Source organism: Protopterus annectens, chromosome 2.part0, assembly GCF_019279795.1.
Source record: "Protopterus annectens isolate FY-2018-M chromosome 2.part0, PAN1.0, whole genome shotgun sequence".
Classification (NCBI taxonomy): domain Eukaryota; kingdom Metazoa; phylum Chordata; order Ceratodontiformes; family Protopteridae; genus Protopterus; species Protopterus annectens.
Genome location: NC_056728.1, coordinates 1,002,811,862 through 1,002,833,273, shown reverse-complemented (window position 1 = coordinate 1,002,833,273; position 21,412 = coordinate 1,002,811,862). Strand labels below are relative to the sequence as shown.

The 21,412-nt window shown below is 37.1% G+C and overlaps 1 protein-coding gene across 1 annotated transcript in view; it reads left to right on the top strand.

Moving 5' to 3' along the window:
• FREM1 (FRAS1 related extracellular matrix 1) overlaps positions 1-21,412 on the top strand; it is a 1,066,140-nt gene that overhangs the window by 806,096 nt on the left and 238,632 nt on the right. The window contains exon 31 of the mRNA XM_044060374.1: positions 9,778-9,927. Within this exon, the coding sequence (XP_043916309.1) occupies positions 9,778-9,927 (150 nt within the window). The remainder of the gene's footprint in view (positions 1-9,777; positions 9,928-21,412) is intronic.

Genomic DNA, 21,412 nt, shown 5'->3' with positions numbered 1-21,412 from the left:
AATTTAATCCTCCACTGACCAGATGCATTTTATTTTGAATATGGGTTTTATGCCATTTGAATCTGACTTTCAAGGACAGAGAAGTTTACTGGTCATGCTGTCTGTTTTCACCATCAGACTGTATTGTTGGTTTAGCATATGGATATTAGTATTTGTGCTACTTTATTTCAATATATGTAATCATTGTAGAAGTAAATAAAGCAGTATGCACACTGACAGGTTTAAATGGTATTTTTGGTAACTGGGGAGAAATAGCCAAGTAGTAGAACAATGGAATGCCTGGGGAGCGGGGCTGCTGTGGGGGGTAGGTGGTTGCCGCAGGGGGGGGTTGCTCAGGGGGCCCCAATTTATTACCCTGCATAGGGCCCCATTTCACCTTCATTTGGATCTGTTTTGGCCCCCACACCCCACCTTTTCTAAAACTGGTCCTACTCAGTGTGCACAAATGTTTGCAGTAGGTTGTGTGTGTGTGTGTGTGTGTGTGTGTGTGTGTGTGTGTGTGTGTGTGTGTGTGTGTGTGTGTGTGTGTGTGTTTGTGTGTGTGTGTGTGTGTTGGGGGAAGGGATGAAGATGGAGTGGACACTATTTCTTCAATTTTCCTCACAATCAGATGTGTGCACATAATGTCAGTTTGGGCTATGTGTGGGCTGGGGACAGAGCGGTAATTATTTATTTAACCTTCCTTACAAACCACAGAGGTTTGCACAGAAGATTATTGCAATTTGTGTTGGGAATGGGGACAGTGTGATCATTATATCTTTTACTTTTCTTTTAAACCTCAGAGGTGGACAAATATACTATTATCTTGTGCAGGTGCAGTGCACCATGTAGGAACAATAATGTAGAATACATTATTGTGATCATTATTTTTTCACTTTTCTCACAGTTAATCATCAGACATATATATAGGTGGACATCTTTTGGGGACAGGGATAAGGAGGCATAAGTTGTATGTACATCTTATAGTAACAGCTTGAGATATGTTTCTTTGTTTTATTTATCTTTGCAATATTTCCAAAAAGAATGTATGTATCCTCAGAAACATTTGTCTTCTGACTTTACTGTGAGCTATCAGCTTTGAACACTAAACCTTGAACACAACTTATTTCTTCCTTGAATTAAATAGAAATAAGACTGCAAAGATTTTTCTCACAATTTTTGTTCAGATCATCACTGCATCAGCAGGTTAGAAAATTGCTCTAACATGCAACTCAGAGCATCTATAAAGCCATGGCTTTTGGAAGTCTAGTGGCCCCCGTACCCTGGCTTAATTCAGTTATTTCATACATAGTTATTACAGTGCAGCCTTGACCAGTTAGGATGGGTTGAAAGGATGTAAAGAAAAGTAAAGTGAAACAACAACACTAAATTTCTTTCCTTTGTCATTATCTTCGTTTAGGCCATTACTGGATGAAAAATGTTATTTATAAAAATAAAAAAGCTCTGAAATGTACCTTGGAATATCTAGAAAACCATAGTATCTGGAAAACATTGAAGATTAAAGAAAAAATGTGAGAAAAGGAAGAAAAAAAGTCATTTGTATAATGTAAAGAGGCCAGGATGGGGGAAAACAAGAAGGATCATAGGTGGGTGTTTGTGTGTTGGAAGTAGTTGTCAGTGGGGGGCACTAAAAAGCCCTTCACCTCAGGAACCATTTCACCTAAAGCCAGATGTATACATAAGGTTATTGTAACATAATATAATGCCCTTACACATAAATGCCAGTCATAGTGAATGCCCTTCTATGGAATGGGCCAGCTTGGTATGGTACATAGGCCTGTCATATTGCAAGACCATTGTAATTACAGTTCAGTCTGTGTTTACTACTCCTGAAACCTCTTACCATAAACTAAAAGGTTGCTTAGGAGGAGTGCCATTGATGGGGTGATTCTTAGGCTTGAATTATCCACAGGAACCCAACATGACAATTGCTGGGGGGCCCATAAATGCTAACATTGGCCCTGTCGTAGTCATTCCAGGATAAGTTTGATGTTGAGAGACTATAGTGGTAAATTTCTGTATTATACAGCCACCTTTCACATGTAATCCTAGTCTTCTGGACTAATATGGCATAAACCTTGTCTCATTTATTTTAAGTCACCTTTTCAAAACTTTTTCATAAACGTGACAGTTACATCTGTAACAGGACAGTGTTTGATTATTCTAGTTTCCATGGGTACACTGCACAACCTTATTCTACAAAAATATTATTTACCTGGTTTGCTCCAAGTAAACTAAGGCCATTACCCTGCTGTATTATCAAAAGTAATGTTTCCTTTGGTTCTTTATATGACACCATCATGTCTACAAGTACCACTGTTGCTATATGCTCTCTTGTATCAGTTCCAGTAGAAGACTAGTAGGTTGCACAGCTGCATGACCTGTTTTTTGTTGATTCATCTGGATTATACTACTTCCAAGTGTCTACTTCAACATTTACAGGCTTATTTTCTATCTGCATTTTACTAGGAATAAGTTATCTTTTTGTAGACTTACATGTTGTACTAATATGTAGCAGACAATACTTCCTTTTATTGACACTTTGTATTGTGTATCATTTGTGCTCTCTACTTTCCTGTTTAGGAAACATGCGACAGTCACTGCTAAGTTTCATTTCAAGATACCACCTTTTACAAGCATTTTGTTATAAGCCATATATGTTCTTATAGAAAACCATTTCTACCACAAGCATATCACTTTTTTCATTTAAATTTACACTGAGATGTGTGCTGTTTACCAATATGCCTACAACAAACTCTAGTTTTGTTCATTCTTTACACTTCATGCCATGACCTGTGATGTTTTGTTTTGTTTTTTACTTAAATATTATCCTCTGGTTCCACCGTCAAGCAATACTTAATGCATTTTTAAATCTCAGGCTGTTTTCTGATGACAGCTTTTGCATGCATTATCATTTATTCTACATATTCTTTTGGCTCAATATTTGCTGATTTGTTGTAATCATCATCAACCCCTTTTTCCCATTTTCAACCTGGGATCTGGGTGTCCAACCAACTGTCACCATGACGCAAATTAAAATGGACCCAAGTAGAACACTAGCAAACTTCAAAGAACAGCTCATGACTGTTCAGGAAACTGTTATTTCCTTTAACAATCTTCACTTCAACCACAAAAAAGGTACACAAATTCATTTATGTGCTGGGACTTAGAAATGCCAGTATGGAAATGAATACTGGTGTTGCATTACTGACTAATCGGAACTGACAGTCACTCTCCTAAACACCTTGCACCCATAATGGCAGCCCTTTTGGCCTACCTTAGCTACACTTCTCAGTGCTGAGGGCCACTTTTTTTCTCATGGTTTTTTGAATGGCTATGTATGAATTCCCAATACTCAAACTTTTACTATATGCAAATATCAAACTGCTCATGGAGTGTAATAGAAACTTTCAACATACTGAAAGAAAAATTGCAACAAATCTTCACAAAATTGTCTCACTGAATGACCATTAACAACCTTACCATTAACCCTTGTAAGTCTGCAATTCTGTAATTTCCTCTCCCCCAAAGATCCATATAACAACTCCCTTCCAACTTCACACAACAGATATGTATAAGCGGAACATTTGATTGTTCCCTAACTTTTAAACAACAAATGCAAATCTGAATTAAGTAAGTTCTTAGCCCAGATAAGATTATACTGTAAAATTGCACAGCTTCTAAAATCTCCAGCAATTGTCCCTAAACTGGAGTATAGCCTCTACCTTACAGAGTTTTACTGCTCAACCAGTACCCGTACTTTGCAATTAACTGTAAAGAATAACTGTATCTTACTATTTTAGCAGGTAGCCAGTCTCACTATTGTCAGCAACTGACAACACGCCACAGCAGAGGCACACTCTTCTTTAGTATACTTTTCTACAAAAGTCTACATCTTCAATACTGCCCTCCCTCTTTATTTTTACTTACCATTAGCACAACAGTCTTACTGTCTAAGGGACAGTTAATATGGTTCAGTCTTACTGGCCAAGCCTCATTTTGGTAAATCAAGTGGAGAGAAATCTTTCTCTAAAACTGCCACAGCACCATAGAACCATCTTCAAACTGACATCAAGAATCACCATAATTTAAAACTCCTCCAAAATCAAATGGAGTGCGCCTAGTGAAGATCAACACCTTGAACTTCTACAGAGATAATGGCTAAACATTTACCTCAGTGAAATGCTTTAGAAATCTGTATCAGTTTTCATTTTCTTCCAGTCTGAATGATTTCTAGTTAAATGTCTTTAAATGTTCTTGTAAATATGTATGTACTATTTGGATCCACTACCAATGTATTAACTAACTGAGTGAACAATAAGTAATGTCATTTTTTGGGCTCACTTCATGTCAGACATTTATAGAATGTTTTATTCAACTATCATTATATGACATGTTTCCTGCTCTTTGCATCTTAATTTTCTGCAAATTATTATACCTGTTTGTGTATTAGGCCTGAAGCTATGGATTATCAATGTTTTTATTCCACACTTGTTTAGGATTTTCTGTGTTGCTGTCTGAAGAGTCATGTTCATGGTTAAAAAGGATCAGTTTAATCAGCCCACTCAGTAATTTGAATTAAAATAAATATTGTAGCCTATTTTAATTATATTCCAATGTGTGGTAGAAGGAAAGAGAGGGGTTATAACCATAGGCCAATGCACATTAAATGAATGACAGTTTTTTTCTCTTGTGAGGTGGAGGATTTTATCAGCCAGGTGTGGTCTATATGTCTGAGTTTTGGTTGTGATTTGAATGAACCTAACTTGGTTTGGAAGAAACTGACAGAAAACAGTCTTAAACAGTTAGAAGTAGTGGCTAGACATTGGCTAAGTGTTCGCTTCACTAGGTAATAGACTGCTTATACTTCAGCAGAGTATTGGCTCTAGGGTCCTTAACACATAGCATTCTGATGTGGATAAGTATTGTGCTCACCATGGCTAACCCACTGCCATGAACTACTATGATTGAGAGACATGTTCTTCAGGTGTCTATGATAGCAAGTGTAAGAACTGAAAGGACTGTAGAATACTGGAATGAATTGAAAATAACTGAAAGAAAGTGTAATGAGACTTGAATGAATGTTTTTATCTTTTAATAATCCAGAACTGAACAGATGCCAGTCTTTCCTTTATTTGCCAAATTTTCTTGTATCTTTCAGAATAAAAGTCTGCATACACTGTAGTTCAGTTAAGAATATTTTATTATGTACAACAGAGGTAGATATCAACAGTATCCAAATCAATGCTGCAGGCAAGCATGGCTGAAGGCAATTCCAATAACATTGAACTGGCATATAATCCTTTGGAAAATGCCTTCAACAGGAGGAATTTGAACACTGATTTAAACACTGGTACTAAAGCACTCTTGAGGTGTTTGTGCACCAACGTTAATCCCCTATTGAATGGTGACTATGACAATGAGCAGATACTGAATGAGAATGAGAGTATGAAAATGCTGGCCTTCTGCACACAAGTGAATAAGTTGGAAGATGACCTTTTCAAATTAAAAAGACTGCAGTTAAGAGGCAGCATCTCGAGGCTTGTTTAGCGTTATTGTATGCCTATGTACAGTAATCACCATCCTGTTTTATTATCTAAATGGCAGCAGCTGAATGTAGATACTAGCTTTAGATGTTTGAAATTGCTTGTTAAATTTTTTTCTACCCGAAGAGAATTTACTTATTGATAAGATTAAGGAACAGCATGAGAGACTGTACCAAGATTTTCCACCTTCATTGGTGGATCGGAGACTGTTTGAGATGGTTGACTCCACTACATTATTTGAGAAGAAGCTGCTGTTATCAAAAAGAAAGAAATTAGTCAGAGACTTGAAAGACTTTAAAGATGGGTATGTTTTTACATGGTTGAAACAGGAGGTGGAATGGGTTAAAACTAGCAATGAGCCTGTTCCCAACATATTGGCTACAGCTGAATCTTTGTCAGTTAACAATTCCATTGAACAGAATAGTAATGGGTGTGTGTCTAGGACTGACAAAACCACCAATAGTAGTATGATTAGAGGTGGAGTTAATGTATTGGAGACTAACATTGTGAATGAACTTCTACCCTTGGGCACTGACATAAGAAGGAAGTCTTCCCATCCAACCATTAGGCCGTTGAATACTGCCGATAATTATTTTTGGGTGTCTCAGTCTTTTCCACTACCCATCAATCAAAAACAAGCATGGGTATGAGATCGGTTACAAAACACTGGACAAATGAAATGGAAAATACAGACAGACATAGATACCAACAGAACTCTGAAATAAATGTGGTCACAGGTACAGGATCATTAATATGGAACATTTCATCTAAATCTTTATTTGTTGAAGAGTTAGTTGTCCTTGAGAAAGGACTTAATTTCATCCCAGCAAATAAAGCGATTTTAACTGATACTGTTGTAGACTTGAAAATGTTTCTGAGGAATGTCTACTTGAAGCTGTTGTTTAGAGATGGGAATACTTATGAGAAGGGGAATATCTTGAAAAAACCTAGTTTGTTTATGCCTGTTATACCACCTACAGTCAAGATTTTTGGTAAATTCTGTGAACGGGATATACATAATTATTTTGGTAGTAGGCCTGGTGGCAGAATGTTTTATAATATGTCTAATGGTAAGTGGCGGGCTCTGAATACTTGATATCTGACTTTGATATAGTGATACGGCCAGCCGACAAGAGAGGCATGACTGTAGTGATGGATCAATCTTTTTATTTTTCCTCCATGGGAATGATGTTGAGTGATCCATCTACATATACTGTTAGAAATTATGACACCATTACACAAATGCACCGTCAAATTTCAACTATGCTGAATGAATGTTTATTGAGCAGGTTGATTACATTAGATACTTGCAATTTTTTACAGGTTAAGGATCCATTGATTCCATTTATACAAGCACTGCCTAAGATACAAAAGAGCCCTTATCATCCTCCTTTCAGGTTGATTGTGACTGGGAGGGGCTGGTGTACAGAGACTCTCTCTGTATTCATTGAGAATTATCTGAGACCTGTAGTGGACAATAACTGTTATATATTGAGAGATTCTAAACATTTTTTTACAAGATTTGTTACGTTTTTCAAGGTAATGTACTAAGGAATCATCTTTTTTATTTATAACTAGGGATGTTCAATCCCTCTTTACAACAATTCGTAATGCTTATGGTTTGGAGGTGCTGAAAAATTATCTATCACATTACAGCTCTTTTGATTTTAGATTTATTGATTCACTATGTTTATTCATGGAATCAGTACTGGAGAATAATGTGTTTTTGTTTGATGGTTGTTATTTGCAAAATGATGGCATGGCTATGGGCACACCCAGTGCCAATAGTTACGCCAACATTGTTATGGCTTGGTGGGAGGAAGAAGCTATTATTAAGTTTGAAAGATCTGCATCTAATATTTTATTTTATCAACGTTTTGTTGATGATTTATTTTTAATTTGGAAAGGGGATGAAGTTAATTTACAGGAGTTTGATGGATATGCTAACAGTGTATGCTAATTTTTAAGTTTTAATATTTGTAGTTTCATGATAGGATATATTCTTTAGATGTTGAGATCACATGATTGAGTGAGGATACTATTAGTACAGGTATTTATAGAAAGCCCTGTCATAGGAATGCATATTTACATAGGCGTAGTATGCATCAGAATCATGTATTCCGTAATATAATTAAGGGTCAGGGGTTAAGGATGTCCAGGTTATTTGTGAATGATAATGCCTTTACAGAGGAATTGGTTGAGTCGAGGATGAGATTTAGAGACAGGGGGTATAGTGGCTGAGAAGTGTCCACCTGCCTCAATGAGGTTATATCTATCAGGAATCGGTCTGGTAGACCCTATTTCCCTGAAAGAATAGAGAATAGTAGTGTTTTTAATGCCAAAGGCACCAATGCTATAAGTGTCCCTATGTTCTTCAGTAGTAACTGTAATGACATTTTGGATATTATTAAGCGATATTGGTCACTTTTAACCCTATCCCATGAGATTAAAGATTTGGTAGGAGAAAATCCAAAGTTTTGTTTTAAGATAAGAAATCGATACTTAGGATGTTATATTATCCGTGAGCATTAAATAATAATGGGGAACAGCAATCTACAGGCTAAACCTTGTCAGTCTTGTACTTATTGTTCATACTTCAGTAATGTTTCTGAGTTTATACACCCCGACACGGGCCAGCGATATAGATTCAGGGTTGGGCTGATTGCAATACATGTCATGTGGTATATTTAGCTGTATGTCAATTGTGCAGTGCATTTTATTTAGGTTAAACAGATCGAGCATTGAAACAGAGGATTAGAGAACACATTTATGATATTAGGATCTCATCTCCTAGTAATGCCCTTTCCAAGCATGTTAAACAGACTGGTGTAGAGCATGTCTTTAAGTTCATGGTTGTGGTTGTTATCAAAGAAAGTGATTGGAAAGGTGACATCAGGAATTATATGGAAGTTGTAGAATCCACATGGATTATTAGATTGCATGCAGACCATGGGAAAGGATTAAATGATCTTATCTCTCTGATACCGTTTTTGAAAATGTGAGGGGTAAGGTAGCTTGCATATATATTTATATACCAATTTTTGTTTTTTGCATCTGTATCTTTAAATGATACTTGAATAGCATATTTGCCTCTACCCTGTTTATATGTTACTATGAAATTTAATTGGGGGTGGAATTTGTATACAGGACCTGATTCGCTACTTCTGCTTTATATATGTGGTTGCTTTGTGAAATGATGCAAGTCTGATGAGGCAATAAGGCGTATTGCGAAAGTGCTCACTTATTTTATTTCATTTAAGTTTGTATTTTGTTTATTTATTCAAATTTTATTAAAGTTTGTATTTTACTGTAGAAGCCCATCTATTTTTCAGTTATGACCCTGGACCGTACTTTGGTTTCATTCGTCTTTTTTAAGTGGATATAATATTCAAACCAAATCTTACTGACTCCAATAACAGTGCTGATAAACTGAAAGAGACTGAATTATGTCTGTAGTTTCTGCACTTATTATTCAGTCGGTAATTTCTGTACACAGAATGTCAAATCTTACTGTTTCCAATAACAGTGCTGATAAACAAAACCAGAATGAATTATGTCCATAGCTTCTGCCCTCATATTCCTTTCCTCATGAATAATGTAATTAATATTTTAGAATGCTGGATATTTGACCTGACTTCTGCACTCACTGTCCAGTGCCTGTACCAAACGCCTGTGGACTGCACTGCAATGATTTTCTGCTGTAGGAAGCACCATTTTTTTGCATGAAGAGAAACAAGGTGTGTATTTGTAGGAAGCATATTGTACAAAACAGTCTTTTTTTTTCTCTTCACCTGACAAGCTAAGGGGAGTGGCACCGTTTAAGGGACCGGCACCTGCTAGATGAGCCAGCTACGGCCCTGACTGTTAAAATGAAAGTATGGTAGAATGGTGTTAAAATACCCACCCATTTGTATATTAGGGGTGTAGAACAAATCACTTAGCTTGATGCAGTGGCATCAGTGCTGCAGAGAATATCAAGACATATTAGAAACTCTTTTTTTTTTCTTTTTTCTGCCCATAGTTTTCAATTAGAAATAAATGCTTGCTGATGGAGTAAAATACTAAGCAAGCAAATGTGTTTTTGCATTCTTTCTTGGCAGAACAGCAAGATTACACCCAGCTACTGAAACATCTGCAACACATTCACTCACTCCCTTGGGCTGGTTAATTAGCATGCATATTTTAGCAACAATGTGCTCACAACCTTAATTAAACTGTTTACTTATTACAGGAATGACAACTAAGACCTGGAGTATAACAATTATCAATGATGAACTTGAAGAAGGCACAGAAGTTTTTGAAGTGGCTCTGAATTCCCCACTGAATGCAGTTCTTGGCACCAAAGCCAAAGCTACAGTGACAATTATTGACTCAAGTCAAGGTATGAAGATCTCAACGCAACTTGCAATAAGCTCTAATGGGCCAAATATTTTTTTTCGCTGAAACTCAATACTGGCAGTTTGTTGGTAATGGCATTTAACTGATAACAGCATCAACTGTGATATATGATTCATGGAATGAGTGCACTCTGTAATCTCAGTTTCTTTGTGTGTGTGTGTGTGTGTGTGTGTGTGTGTGTGTGTGTGTGTGTGTGTGTGTGTGTGTGTGTGTGTGTGTGTGTGTGTGTGTGTGTGTGTGTGTGTGTGTGTGTGTCTGTGTGCCTTTTGCAGGATGAGCAGAAGTAATGCAGTCATGCAGAAGGTATTCTATTACCAGTATCTCTTCCTATCTTTGGATCTTCAAATGTTTTTGGTTGAATTATTTTACTTTCAGTACCTGACAAGAACCTCTGGGACAAAACTGCTTTCCATCTGAAGCTGTCTTGCATTTTATGGTTAGGACATTAGTAATACCAGTGTACTTTCAAGGCAGTAAACAGCTGTAAAGCTTCTATAAAAAGGAAATGACAACTGCATTTTTTTTATTGTGATCTGAGATCTTACCCTGCAAATGTATGCTCCTAAACACCGAAGGGATTTTCAGAAACAATCAGCGAAGCTTTAAGTACAAGTGTTTTTCTTTCCAGCTGAAGGTTGGGCAGGTGGCCTAATGGTTACGGTATTTGCCTTACAAACACAAGGTGCAGAGTTTGAGTCTCACAAGGGATAATTGGCTAGGCTTAAAATGGCTCACAAGGGCAGTTAGCTTAGTACTAACCTATGAACTAGTTTCACAGAATGTGGCTAGATCTACAGCTCAAATAAATATGTGTTTTTGCCCATAAGTGCAAAAGCATGTATTTCATGTGAATAACTAACCAATTTAGCTGCAGTCTTTGAAACTATGTGGGAAAAAATACTCCAGGTTGTGGTACTTAGTGCTTTGCAGTAGCACTTCACATTTCTGTATAGCCCCCCCATGCACACATTGTGCATCAGTAAATGTAGGCATTTAACAAATGCCAGTTAAATATGTCTTATTCTTTGAGAGGTATGTCTATCATTTATTTTCTGGTTTTGTTTCAAAAGTCAATACTTTTTCAGAATCTTTTGTGTAGAGAAACAGCTATGTGCCAATGGGCCATTGCTTATAGTATACTTAGATTTTGCTCTGATCTGGTACTAGTCTTATGAATTATATTAATCTGCTCATCATAATTCACATTTTAGTAATGACTATATTGTTTTAAAATAATTTTCAAGTATTCAGATTAGATTTGTGCAAAGTACAGAACAAGATTCCTCAAGACCAGATCCAGTTTTGCAAATATTTGTACTTCATTTTCCCCAGATTTCATCAGTTTATTTGTTTATTAATCTATTTTCTTTCCCTTCATGCTAATTTGTTTGTAGTTGTGGGGCATATACTTTTTAAATGTTTTCTCAATAAAGTTAATTAAATTCATTAGGTTTTTGTCTTAAGCATGTTTGTCAGAAGGCATCAAGTTTTAGAAAATTAAATTAACAGCTTCTTTATCTATGTCTCCTGGCTGCCATCTCATTCAGATCCTATTCCATAAAAAGTATTTTTCAGTGAAATATATAATCACTGCATAAACCACTTTTTGAAATGCTTTCTCTTGAATTAAAAAGGTGAGCTTCTGTCTCTTGAGAAACTGGAAAGAGTTTAAATATCAGAGTTTTGCTCATGAAGGCTGCTATAGTAACACGTATCATACTAATTACAATTACTATTCTCTATTATTTTTATTATCTTATATTGTATGAACGTGTTAAGTCGACAAGACTCCTTAAGAGTGTGGTAACCCATGGTTATCCAAGATGTCCACACATATTAACATTTCGGGACCCTTGTGGAAGCCACACCCCTTTGGCATATCAGGTGCTTGGTTAAAGGGCATGTTTACTATTACAGATTACAGCCCATGAACACTGTCTGTGTGTTCTTATTGCTGTTAACCTGGACAAGTGTCTACATTCATTGCTGATCAGGAAAAAAAGGCCCAGATTTCCATATGCAGTGCTCACATAATCAGCTCATAATGAAGCAGGGCCAGCCACAAGTCTAGCCATCATGCCATAGACCTTCAAATGACATGTATAAATGTCATCACTTACTCACAGCATACTCAGTCAAAATGTGAAGCCTTCTCAATTAGTCGCTGTGTCACACAGCAAAAATGTAAGAATGATGTAAAAAAGTATCACTTTAAGCACTGTAGTAAGGGTGAACAGTCGTAGGACAGACTGTTTTAACAATTTACAGCTGTGTGCACCTCCAGGCATTTCTGCAGTTACATCCTACTGATGTCTCTAGGCATCAAATATTGCTTATTCATATTTTTATTAATAATTCTAAAACCGTGCTATATACAAGGTATCAGAAGATTTCATCTTAAAGCATACATCATGGTAAACACAATTGTATTGCTATTTGACGTCTGTCTAATGCAGCTAAAGAGATGTTGAATATTATTTGTATACTGTTTATTTGGGTACTTTTCCATTAACAGGACAGCAGTCATCATAATGTATTTAAAATGCAAACAACATGGATCAGAGCTGACCAAGACACAGTTAAACAGGAGGCAAGAAAGTGCTAATCTGTTTTAATATTGATGAAAATATTTCATTTTTTGGATGTAAACTTCGCCACATGAATTAGGGCAAATAGGAATGCAGGTGGTGGCGAGCACTGCAAATTGTAGGAAGATAGAAACGTGGGGTCCTTCAGCAGGTAGCATGACGTAAAACAGAAAAGAAATCCTTACATATTTTGCTGTTATTCCTGTCCAGCCACACAAAATCAGAACATGTTTTTGTACACCTAAGCATGATCCTAATTACCCTTCTACCAAATGTAATACTAAGAAGGGATACATGACTTTTCCGCAGTGCTCCTGCTCTATGTACGTACCTTAACTGAAAAAACACATTTACGGCTGTTTCGTAGGGCAAACAACAATGATCCCATTAAGGGGAATTTACAGTTATTGTGAATGCATGGATATGAATTTTAAATCTACAGTTGTTAGGGGGCATTCACAAAAATTATATCCTTTTATTCAATGTCACATATTACAGTACGTAAACCTGGTAGTCCACTGCTACAGTTTCTTCACAGTCTTTGGGACAGTTTCTTTTACAATTTCAAGCATGGTGAACTTGAATGTTGCAAAACTGGTGGATGCTCAATTTATACTGTTTAGGTATTTCATAAATCTGGTTGTTGTATACAGCAAGAAATGACATGTAGACAATAGTGTAATGGTTAATTCCTTTATTTTGTTAAAGGGTTTGTTCCTCTAGGAAAAATTCCATTACAGAATTTGGCTTACTACCCCACTAACGGAAAAGTACAGTTTATTTGTATTGTTATAATTTTCATATTTCTCTAAATATCTCAACATTCAGGTAACACAGACAGAACTGCATAACCTCATATGAAAGCTCATAGCTGTAGGAAGAAAATTCTCCTGACAGTATGTGTCTTGCTTGAATCGTTACTGAGATATCATAAGCTGTTTATACAACATTACAAAATTAATATTTACTGCCTTTATTTTGGCTTATAAAATCCAGTTTAAAGTACTGAATGAATACCACTAATGTAGAGATTAACTCATCCTGAATAGTTTGCCGTTTACAGTTTTCTAGTAACTCTTATGGTTCCAGAGATATGAATATCTGTTTGAACTGTAAGGTGCTAACTACATTTTTTAAAGGCTCAAGCCACACCCACTGGGAGTTAAAAGTACACACTTAGAACAGCTGTACTAGAGGGAATACGGTAAATCCAATAGTCCCTCAGAAGAGTTTATGGTGAAGTAATCTTTTTCTTCTGTTCAAGTGAGAAATAGCTTTTGAGTTTGCTTTCTACTAGCTGCATGCTTCATGATTAATGCAGTGAAGAAGTATTTACCTCATTCCCACTCTCACTATCGCAGCCTGGGAAGATGACACTGAAGATTATGGAATAAGTCATAAAGGATGAGAACTTATAACAAAGTTCCTATTTAAGAATGGGGTTTGATTCTGGTTCCTATCTCACAGCATAGATCAGAGGAAACTTCAGTGTAACAGTTCCTAAAAGGACTGCTGTCACTCCTCTAGACATATTATGTGTCCATTCATTTTCAGTGCTGAAAATGTTTTCTTATGTCTGGCAGACATTAACCAAACTGCTAATGCTCTCCACCTGATTCAACCATTCTTCTATCCTCTAACTGCTCTCCTTACCAAACTCTCTATACCTTCTAAAAAGAGGAACTGTATAAAATTACAACTCACAATAAAATTACAACACACAAACACAGGGGGGTTATGGCTGACAAAGTTTGCAGATGACTGCAAACTGGGCGCCATAGTCGAAAACACATCTGACACAGATATCCTCCAGAAGGGCCTCACAGAAACGGATAACTGGTGCCAGAGCCATGGCCTGAAGTTAAACGCCAAAAAATGCATAGTCATACCCTTCGGGAAAAACAAGGTTACCCCTAGCTACCATATAGGTGGCAATCCACTGAGCACAGAAAAAGTCATCAGGGATCTGGGGACCCAAGTTGACAGTAGCCTTTCGTTTGACACTCATGTTGCTAAAGTACTTAGGAAAACCTTCTATATCGCCCACCTGATCATGAAGGGATTCACATCTAGATCAAGGGAGGTCATCGTCCCCCTGTACTCATCACTCATTAGACCTATGATTGAGTACAATGCCCGTTCGAATGTATCTGACCAGACACCTGCTGCAGCTTGAAAGGCTCCAAAAGTTCCTCACCAAAAGGATAAAGGGTCTCAAAAATATGTCTTATGCTGCCCGACTGAAAGAACTCCAGCTCTATTCAGTCTCATACCGCTTGCTCAGAGGTGACCTGTGCCTGACATATAAGGCCATGTCAAACCCAGATTTGATGAATATGCTTCACCTCAAAAATCTAGATCCCTCAGAACCACAAGGGCGGCAGACTTAAACCTTGACACGGTTATAAATAGAACGTGCTGGAGGGACAGATTCATCACCCAGAGACTCCCTATGCTGTGGAACAAAATCCCGGTACATGTGAGGCAGAGCACCTCGCTGGCCTTGTTCAAGAGGAATCTTGACCAATGGATGGGAGATCGCAGATATACCCCAGGGATTACTTCAGTGTCACTGCTTGACAGATGCACAGAAAAATGATAGGCATAGTTTTTATTCAAACTAAAGGGGTGGCGAAAGCCACATAACTATGGGCTAGGCTTATAAATGCCCTTGGGCAGATAGCCTAGTATGAACCTATGAACCTATGAACCTTTGAACAATGTGTGTAAATACTGTAAAAGTAATGTAATGAATGACTGCCATTATGAAGATTAAGCCTGTTTGTATATAATTGCACTACTGATTTCTTGCTTCCCATGTTTATTGCATATACTGTATAAAACTGCACCTTCCCATGTCTGTGTTAGATGTCACTGTAAATGTTCACTTGTATTGCACTGGAGCTTTTCTCCCTCTGCTTCCACTGAAAATGGATCTTGAATCCAGTCGGACTTTCCTGGTAAACAAGTCATAAATAAATAAATAAGCAAATTGAATAATAAGACAGGGAAAGCATTTGTATGGCTCTCCCAGATCTAATTCCATGGGAGCAGGTCTCTTAATTAAGAGTACCCCACTTATTTTCTCCTATTTATTAGTTGTTATCTTCACCCCAGTGTTTCTCCCTGCATGTGGTCATCACAGTTCTCACATCTGACTCTGAAGAAGAAGTTCCTTTTCTGACATTGAGGTTTTATGGATTTACCTATTAAAAATGGACAGGGATTATGAATCACATTCATCACTGAGGTTTCTTCTATGGGACATATCTTTACAGTTGCCTTCAGGAAGATAGGTATCACAGATTTTCTAGTGGAGCTTTGCCCTCCTCCCAGTTTATTTCATCCATAACCTTCCATCCCTAGGAACATTCCTCTAAACAGGTTCTCAGAATAAAAAAAAAATATTGGGTTAGTTAGTTATGAGACCCTTGACTGCTTTCCAACTAATCATCTGAATGCCTGTTTGGGTTAAGATAATAGATAGGTTTAGGGGTAGTTACAAAGGTGGAACTATGACTTCTTTGGATCTGGAGATGTCCTGAGATATTAGGTAAGCTAGGTAAAGGGATTTTCTAACTGCAGTTAAGACATGGCTGTCAAAAGAAAGCTCTTTTTCAGCAACCCATCCAGATCTCTAATTACTGTGTTTGTTTTTTTGGAAAGCGTTATTTATATGGGAAAAACTAGGGATGTTCTATTTTCCAAAAATAACTACGGTACATTTTTTCCATTGATGGTGAACCCATGGTTGCTATATTACACATTATTCTGATTAAGCCCTTGTTGAAGAATCTGGGTGTCAGAAGGAAAATTCACAGCAGTGTCCACTTTGCAGTCAGCAGTAAACTTGGTCAGCCAAAGGGCTTCAGTTTCTGCTTTCACATCAGAGAAACAGATTCCAAAAAGAAGGAGCTTGTGATGTAGCTCGTGACATTTCTTTGACTGAAATTGGTAACTCCAGCCATTACTGTATGTGGTCTACCAGAGAGTCAGTTTGTTATCCAGCAGATAACATAGAGGTTGATGGTTTTGCAGGTTTGTCAGTAATACCCAAATGAAGAATGGTATCAAAGGCCTTAGGCAAATTCAGGTGTGCTAGATGACAGGAGCTACTTTTCATGAAATCAAATTGAGTTGAGTCAGTGGATTGAAGGTTGCCTATATCATTGTTTATTAGCTGATTAATAAGCTTCAAAAACTGCAGATTATATTGAAGAAGCTTATAGGCCTATAAATAGCAAGACCTGCAGGAGACGGTCCTTATGTAGTGACACCACAATGACTGTTCTTGAAGCATCACAGGCAAAGACAGTGAAGAGGCTTAGACTGACTTGATTGATAGGTGGCTTGATAAACTATCCATTGTGCTTATTAGAAAGCAAATGTGAATATTATCAGGACATACATTGCTATTGTTCTTGGTTTTGGACAGTAAATGCAGGACTTGTTCCAGAGTAACTATTGAAGAAGCTAATTTAGGATGGTGTAGGGTATAGTAGAATGAATGGGAGAAATGAAATTTGAGCTGAATTTGTCAGCTAGGATGTTAAAAATGGCTTCAGGATCTGAATAGGTGTGACAGGCTGCTAGCTACAAATATCTGTACAAGTAATTGATAATTAAAGTAGGTCTAGGAAAGAACACACCAGTAGTTGTATTTATAGAAAAAACAAACATGCTGTGCTGAGAAGCCATATCTTGGAACACTACAAGTCAATAAAAATAGTAAAAATAGGCTAAAAGATTTGATGTCACACAACATAAGAGGGCAGGTAACATAGCCATATAGTAATAGTAGCACATGCTATAATATCCCAAGATATTGCAGATAATAACCAACAAAGAGCATGATGCATGAAGCTGATCATTTCTGGGATTTATAATATAATTACAGCAGGCCTTCTTGCAATTATTTTGGTGGTAGTGGTGGTGGCAAAATTTAGCTCATAACTGGTTTTGAGGTTATTACTTGCCAGATTTAAGTACATTTTAAACCAGAGAGAGGAGATTTAATGCAGACAGCAAGTAATTTATATTATTATAGAGGCTGCTGAGATAAGAATTGCACCACATGTGTTTATTTTTGAGTTTGCAACTGTATTTAATTGCAGTTTAGGTAGACACCCAAATGCATTTTGCTAGGCATGAATACCATTTTGAGAAGCTTTATGTCATTTTGAGTTTGGGGTCATTTGGGGAATTTCCCCATTTATACCTATCACTATACTCAGTAAATCCAAACTGGTTACAGAGTATTCCTTAAGTGTAGTTGGGGTTATAGAGTTTGTGGCAAGGGTGTTAAGGAAAGATGGCCGCTTGATGGTCAGACTGTTTACCAGGGTGATTGTTATTACAAGGCTGAGGACAAATGATGGGGGGGTATGCTAGTAAGGACTATATTAAGGAGATTTGCTCTTATAGTAGAGAACCAACTGTCAAGTTAATGAAACTGGCATTAACAAAGTAAATGACTCTTCGGGCATATTACCATTTGTATAAGTCTGCCAGATGAACGAAGGGTAATTATGTTCTCAGTTTGGCAAGATAAGCATGATACTTGCCAGGTATCATAGAATAGATCTCTGATTGGTAGAAATTGTTGAAACTAATCTTTCTGATTATTAAGATCTCTGTAAGTTCCAGGTTTGTGTCATACGAAATTTTGGTGTGACGTGATAGAGTTAAAAACTAATCCTGACACACCCCACAGCACTCAGTGTACCTGAATGCACTGACTCCTGGCAAATGAGTGCTGCTATTTCACTGGAACCAAGTTTCAGTAGCAATATAAATACGAATGTTTTGAGGGTCAAGGAGGCCTCAGACTCAGGCACTTTACTGTTCATGGTTCTGACATTAAACAATTCTACCTTAATGCCTTCAGAACTGGAAATTGTTATACAGGAATGTCCATAAGTCAAACTTTACCTAAAAAGTCACTTTAGGGGCAGCTGGTGTTTTAGCCAGTATGAGAACATCATGGAGGAGAAGTGCAGACCATCCCTAACAAAGCAGGATGTGCTATCAGACATTATATCCAGTGATATCATGCAGTGGATTTCCCTGGTATAATACCATTTTTCTAGCTAGATCTTACAGCCAATTGTTTTGTTTTTGTACAGAGACATCATTTTCAGAGATCCCAGAATACTACTTGGAAGGAGTAGGAAAGGACACTCTGTCAGTGGTATGTAAAGAAAAGTAACTATACTATGCTGAGATCCAAGATAAAACCATGTTTTAGAGCAGTAGAAGTAAGTAATTACATTAAAAGACTGGTAACAGGGATATCACACATATAAGAGGGCAGGTAACACACCCAGGTAATAAAAGAAGCACATGTATAATAACACAAGATGATGCAGACATTAACCAAAAAAAAAAAGAACAGGATGCTTAAAGTATGAAAAATGAACAGACAGCTTGCATTCATGTGCCATCTATCCTTTGGAATGCTACTAGAAGCTGCCATTTTAGTAACCTAAGAATCCAGACTGTAGCCTATAAATTTCTAAAACAGTATATACTCTCTGTAAGTTTACTGCTGATTTTAAAACTCTTGTGGATGAAAGCCTTAAAGTACTCTCATTTATTACTTAGAGAGGTTAAATAAATATGTTACTACCTAAGAATGCTTCACATCATCCTATATCAGGAATTAAATGGTGGTCCCAGAAGGTGCTAAAAAGTCATGGGATGCCAGTTGTAGTCCCAAAAGGCACCCAGGCCTTGATGACAGATACCTTGGCTCTACAAACCACCTCAAGATGCGAGGTGCATAGAACATGTCCACAGCCAAGAGGCATATTGATCTAAAAGAAGATTGGTCCTCACTCTAACCTTAAGGTGATAAAAACAGTTTATTAGCCAAGAACTCTGAATGCTATCATAGTCAGATAAACTGTGATGTCATACGTAAACAGACATCATCAGACCTAAATGCTTCAGTTGTGTAGGTTATTGTCATCTGCTTCTTCCTGTATGTCTTAGATGTGCTGAGTCTAGATGGCTCCTTTTAACAATGAAGAGCTTACATGGAAGACATATCAGTCCATGGTTCGTGACACCTAACAGAAAGGGATCTGCATGTTAACTCTTTTGAACTAAGAATGGTACTTTATGCTTTTAGGTCCATTTTTGCCTGAAAGTCTTCTGGTAGAATGTAAAACTGCAGTCTAGTAGACTATCAGAGAAAACAAAAAGGATCCGGGTCCTATTTACCATGCAGGATTGTGTGCTGACATGTCAAATATCCATTGTGGTGGATTTCTTTCTAACAGAGGATAATTGACTAGGAAACCAATATTCATTCTTAGAGGTTCAATTTCACTTAAATGATGCAGAGGGTCTCTTGCAGTCATCCAGAAACAAACTATAAAATGTGAAAACACTGTTCCATCACAATTCCATTGTCTCAGCTAAAACTACAGATAATAATCAATACATGTATATTCTTCCTGCACTGGAAATGTTTAATCACTTACATACTAATCTTACTGTGATAACTGCTCGCTCCTTCCTCTGCTATGACTGCTCACAAAGTTTCAGGTAGTTTATTCTTGGTTAACCCTGATCACATTGTATCTGCCCAGAAGTGCACAGTTCCAAATCCAGCAATCCATAGCGGTTTGGAAACGCATTTGAATCCATGTCCTGTCACTCACTTTCTTCCTCAGAGTAGCCGTAACTCAGGACTTGACTTCTTAATTAGACCTGCTTCTCACTGCTGTTCTTTTTGAACAGGACTTTTAGATTTTAACTAAGACTTTTAAGCCTTCGACTTATACTGTCTATGATGTAAAATAGAAGCTATATGTTTTATTTATTTTGGAGTTATTGTCCATTGAAATGTACATGTTTCAGCCAGTTGCTGTACATTTAACTGAGATTAAATTTCCTGAAGCTTCATGCAGACAAAACATAATAGTTTAAGCTTCATCTCAACAAAACACATAAAAGTATTTTTGCTGGTAGAAAGCCACACCTACGCAATCACATTTTTTTTTTATGCAACTGCCTAAAAGATACAGCCCACATAGTTAAGGTGATGTGTGCCTCCTCCAAAAGTATAAAGATAACTAACGGTGTGTGTGATGATATGGGCAAGTGTCAGCATAGCCTGCTCGAGTTTTGTAAAGAATGATATCGAACTGATTTATACAAGATGCTTGTGTTACAAACGTATTAGAACTGTATGTCATTTGAATATCAAACTCATTTTGCACAGATGCTTGTGCTGAAAATGTATTTGTGAGCTTTGCTTGTGTTGAAATGCATCAACAATCATCCTGCTGAAATGTAGAGAAATGTGCATGTATTATTGTAGCTGAATTAAATGTATATGTTTTAATAGAGGATACTGGCACAACAGAGGTTAACTTTCAGAAAAATAAGGGAAGTGTAAATGAGCTGTTAAACCATTAAAAGTTACCCCACAGTGCTGAATAGGACTGGAGATGATGAGTCTGGTGAAGAGCCTTTGTCCATTAGCTCAGTGAAAAAAGGGGAGGCCCCAGGCACTGCCATTAACATTTGGATGTGTATTGTGGCAGTCTGTGCTAAATTCCTGTCTCAACTTCAAAGGAGAATACTGTGAGAACCTAGAATCAGGTAACCAGATGAGGTAATTCTGCCAACCCTCTTGGAAATTATATTTTAGATATTACAAAGAGAAATCTCAGAGTATTAAATATTCTTTGGGAAGCCTAACTAGAAAGACCCTCATCCTCCACATCTTGCCTTGTGGTAGTAAGTAACTTAACTAAGGAACATTAATTCTCTTAGATTCCGTCAGGAGTGTAGTGAAGCTTAGTTTAGATATTGTTTTTCTTTATTCGTTAGAGTCTGTCCATCAGTGTTCTTTTCATTATTTCCTCT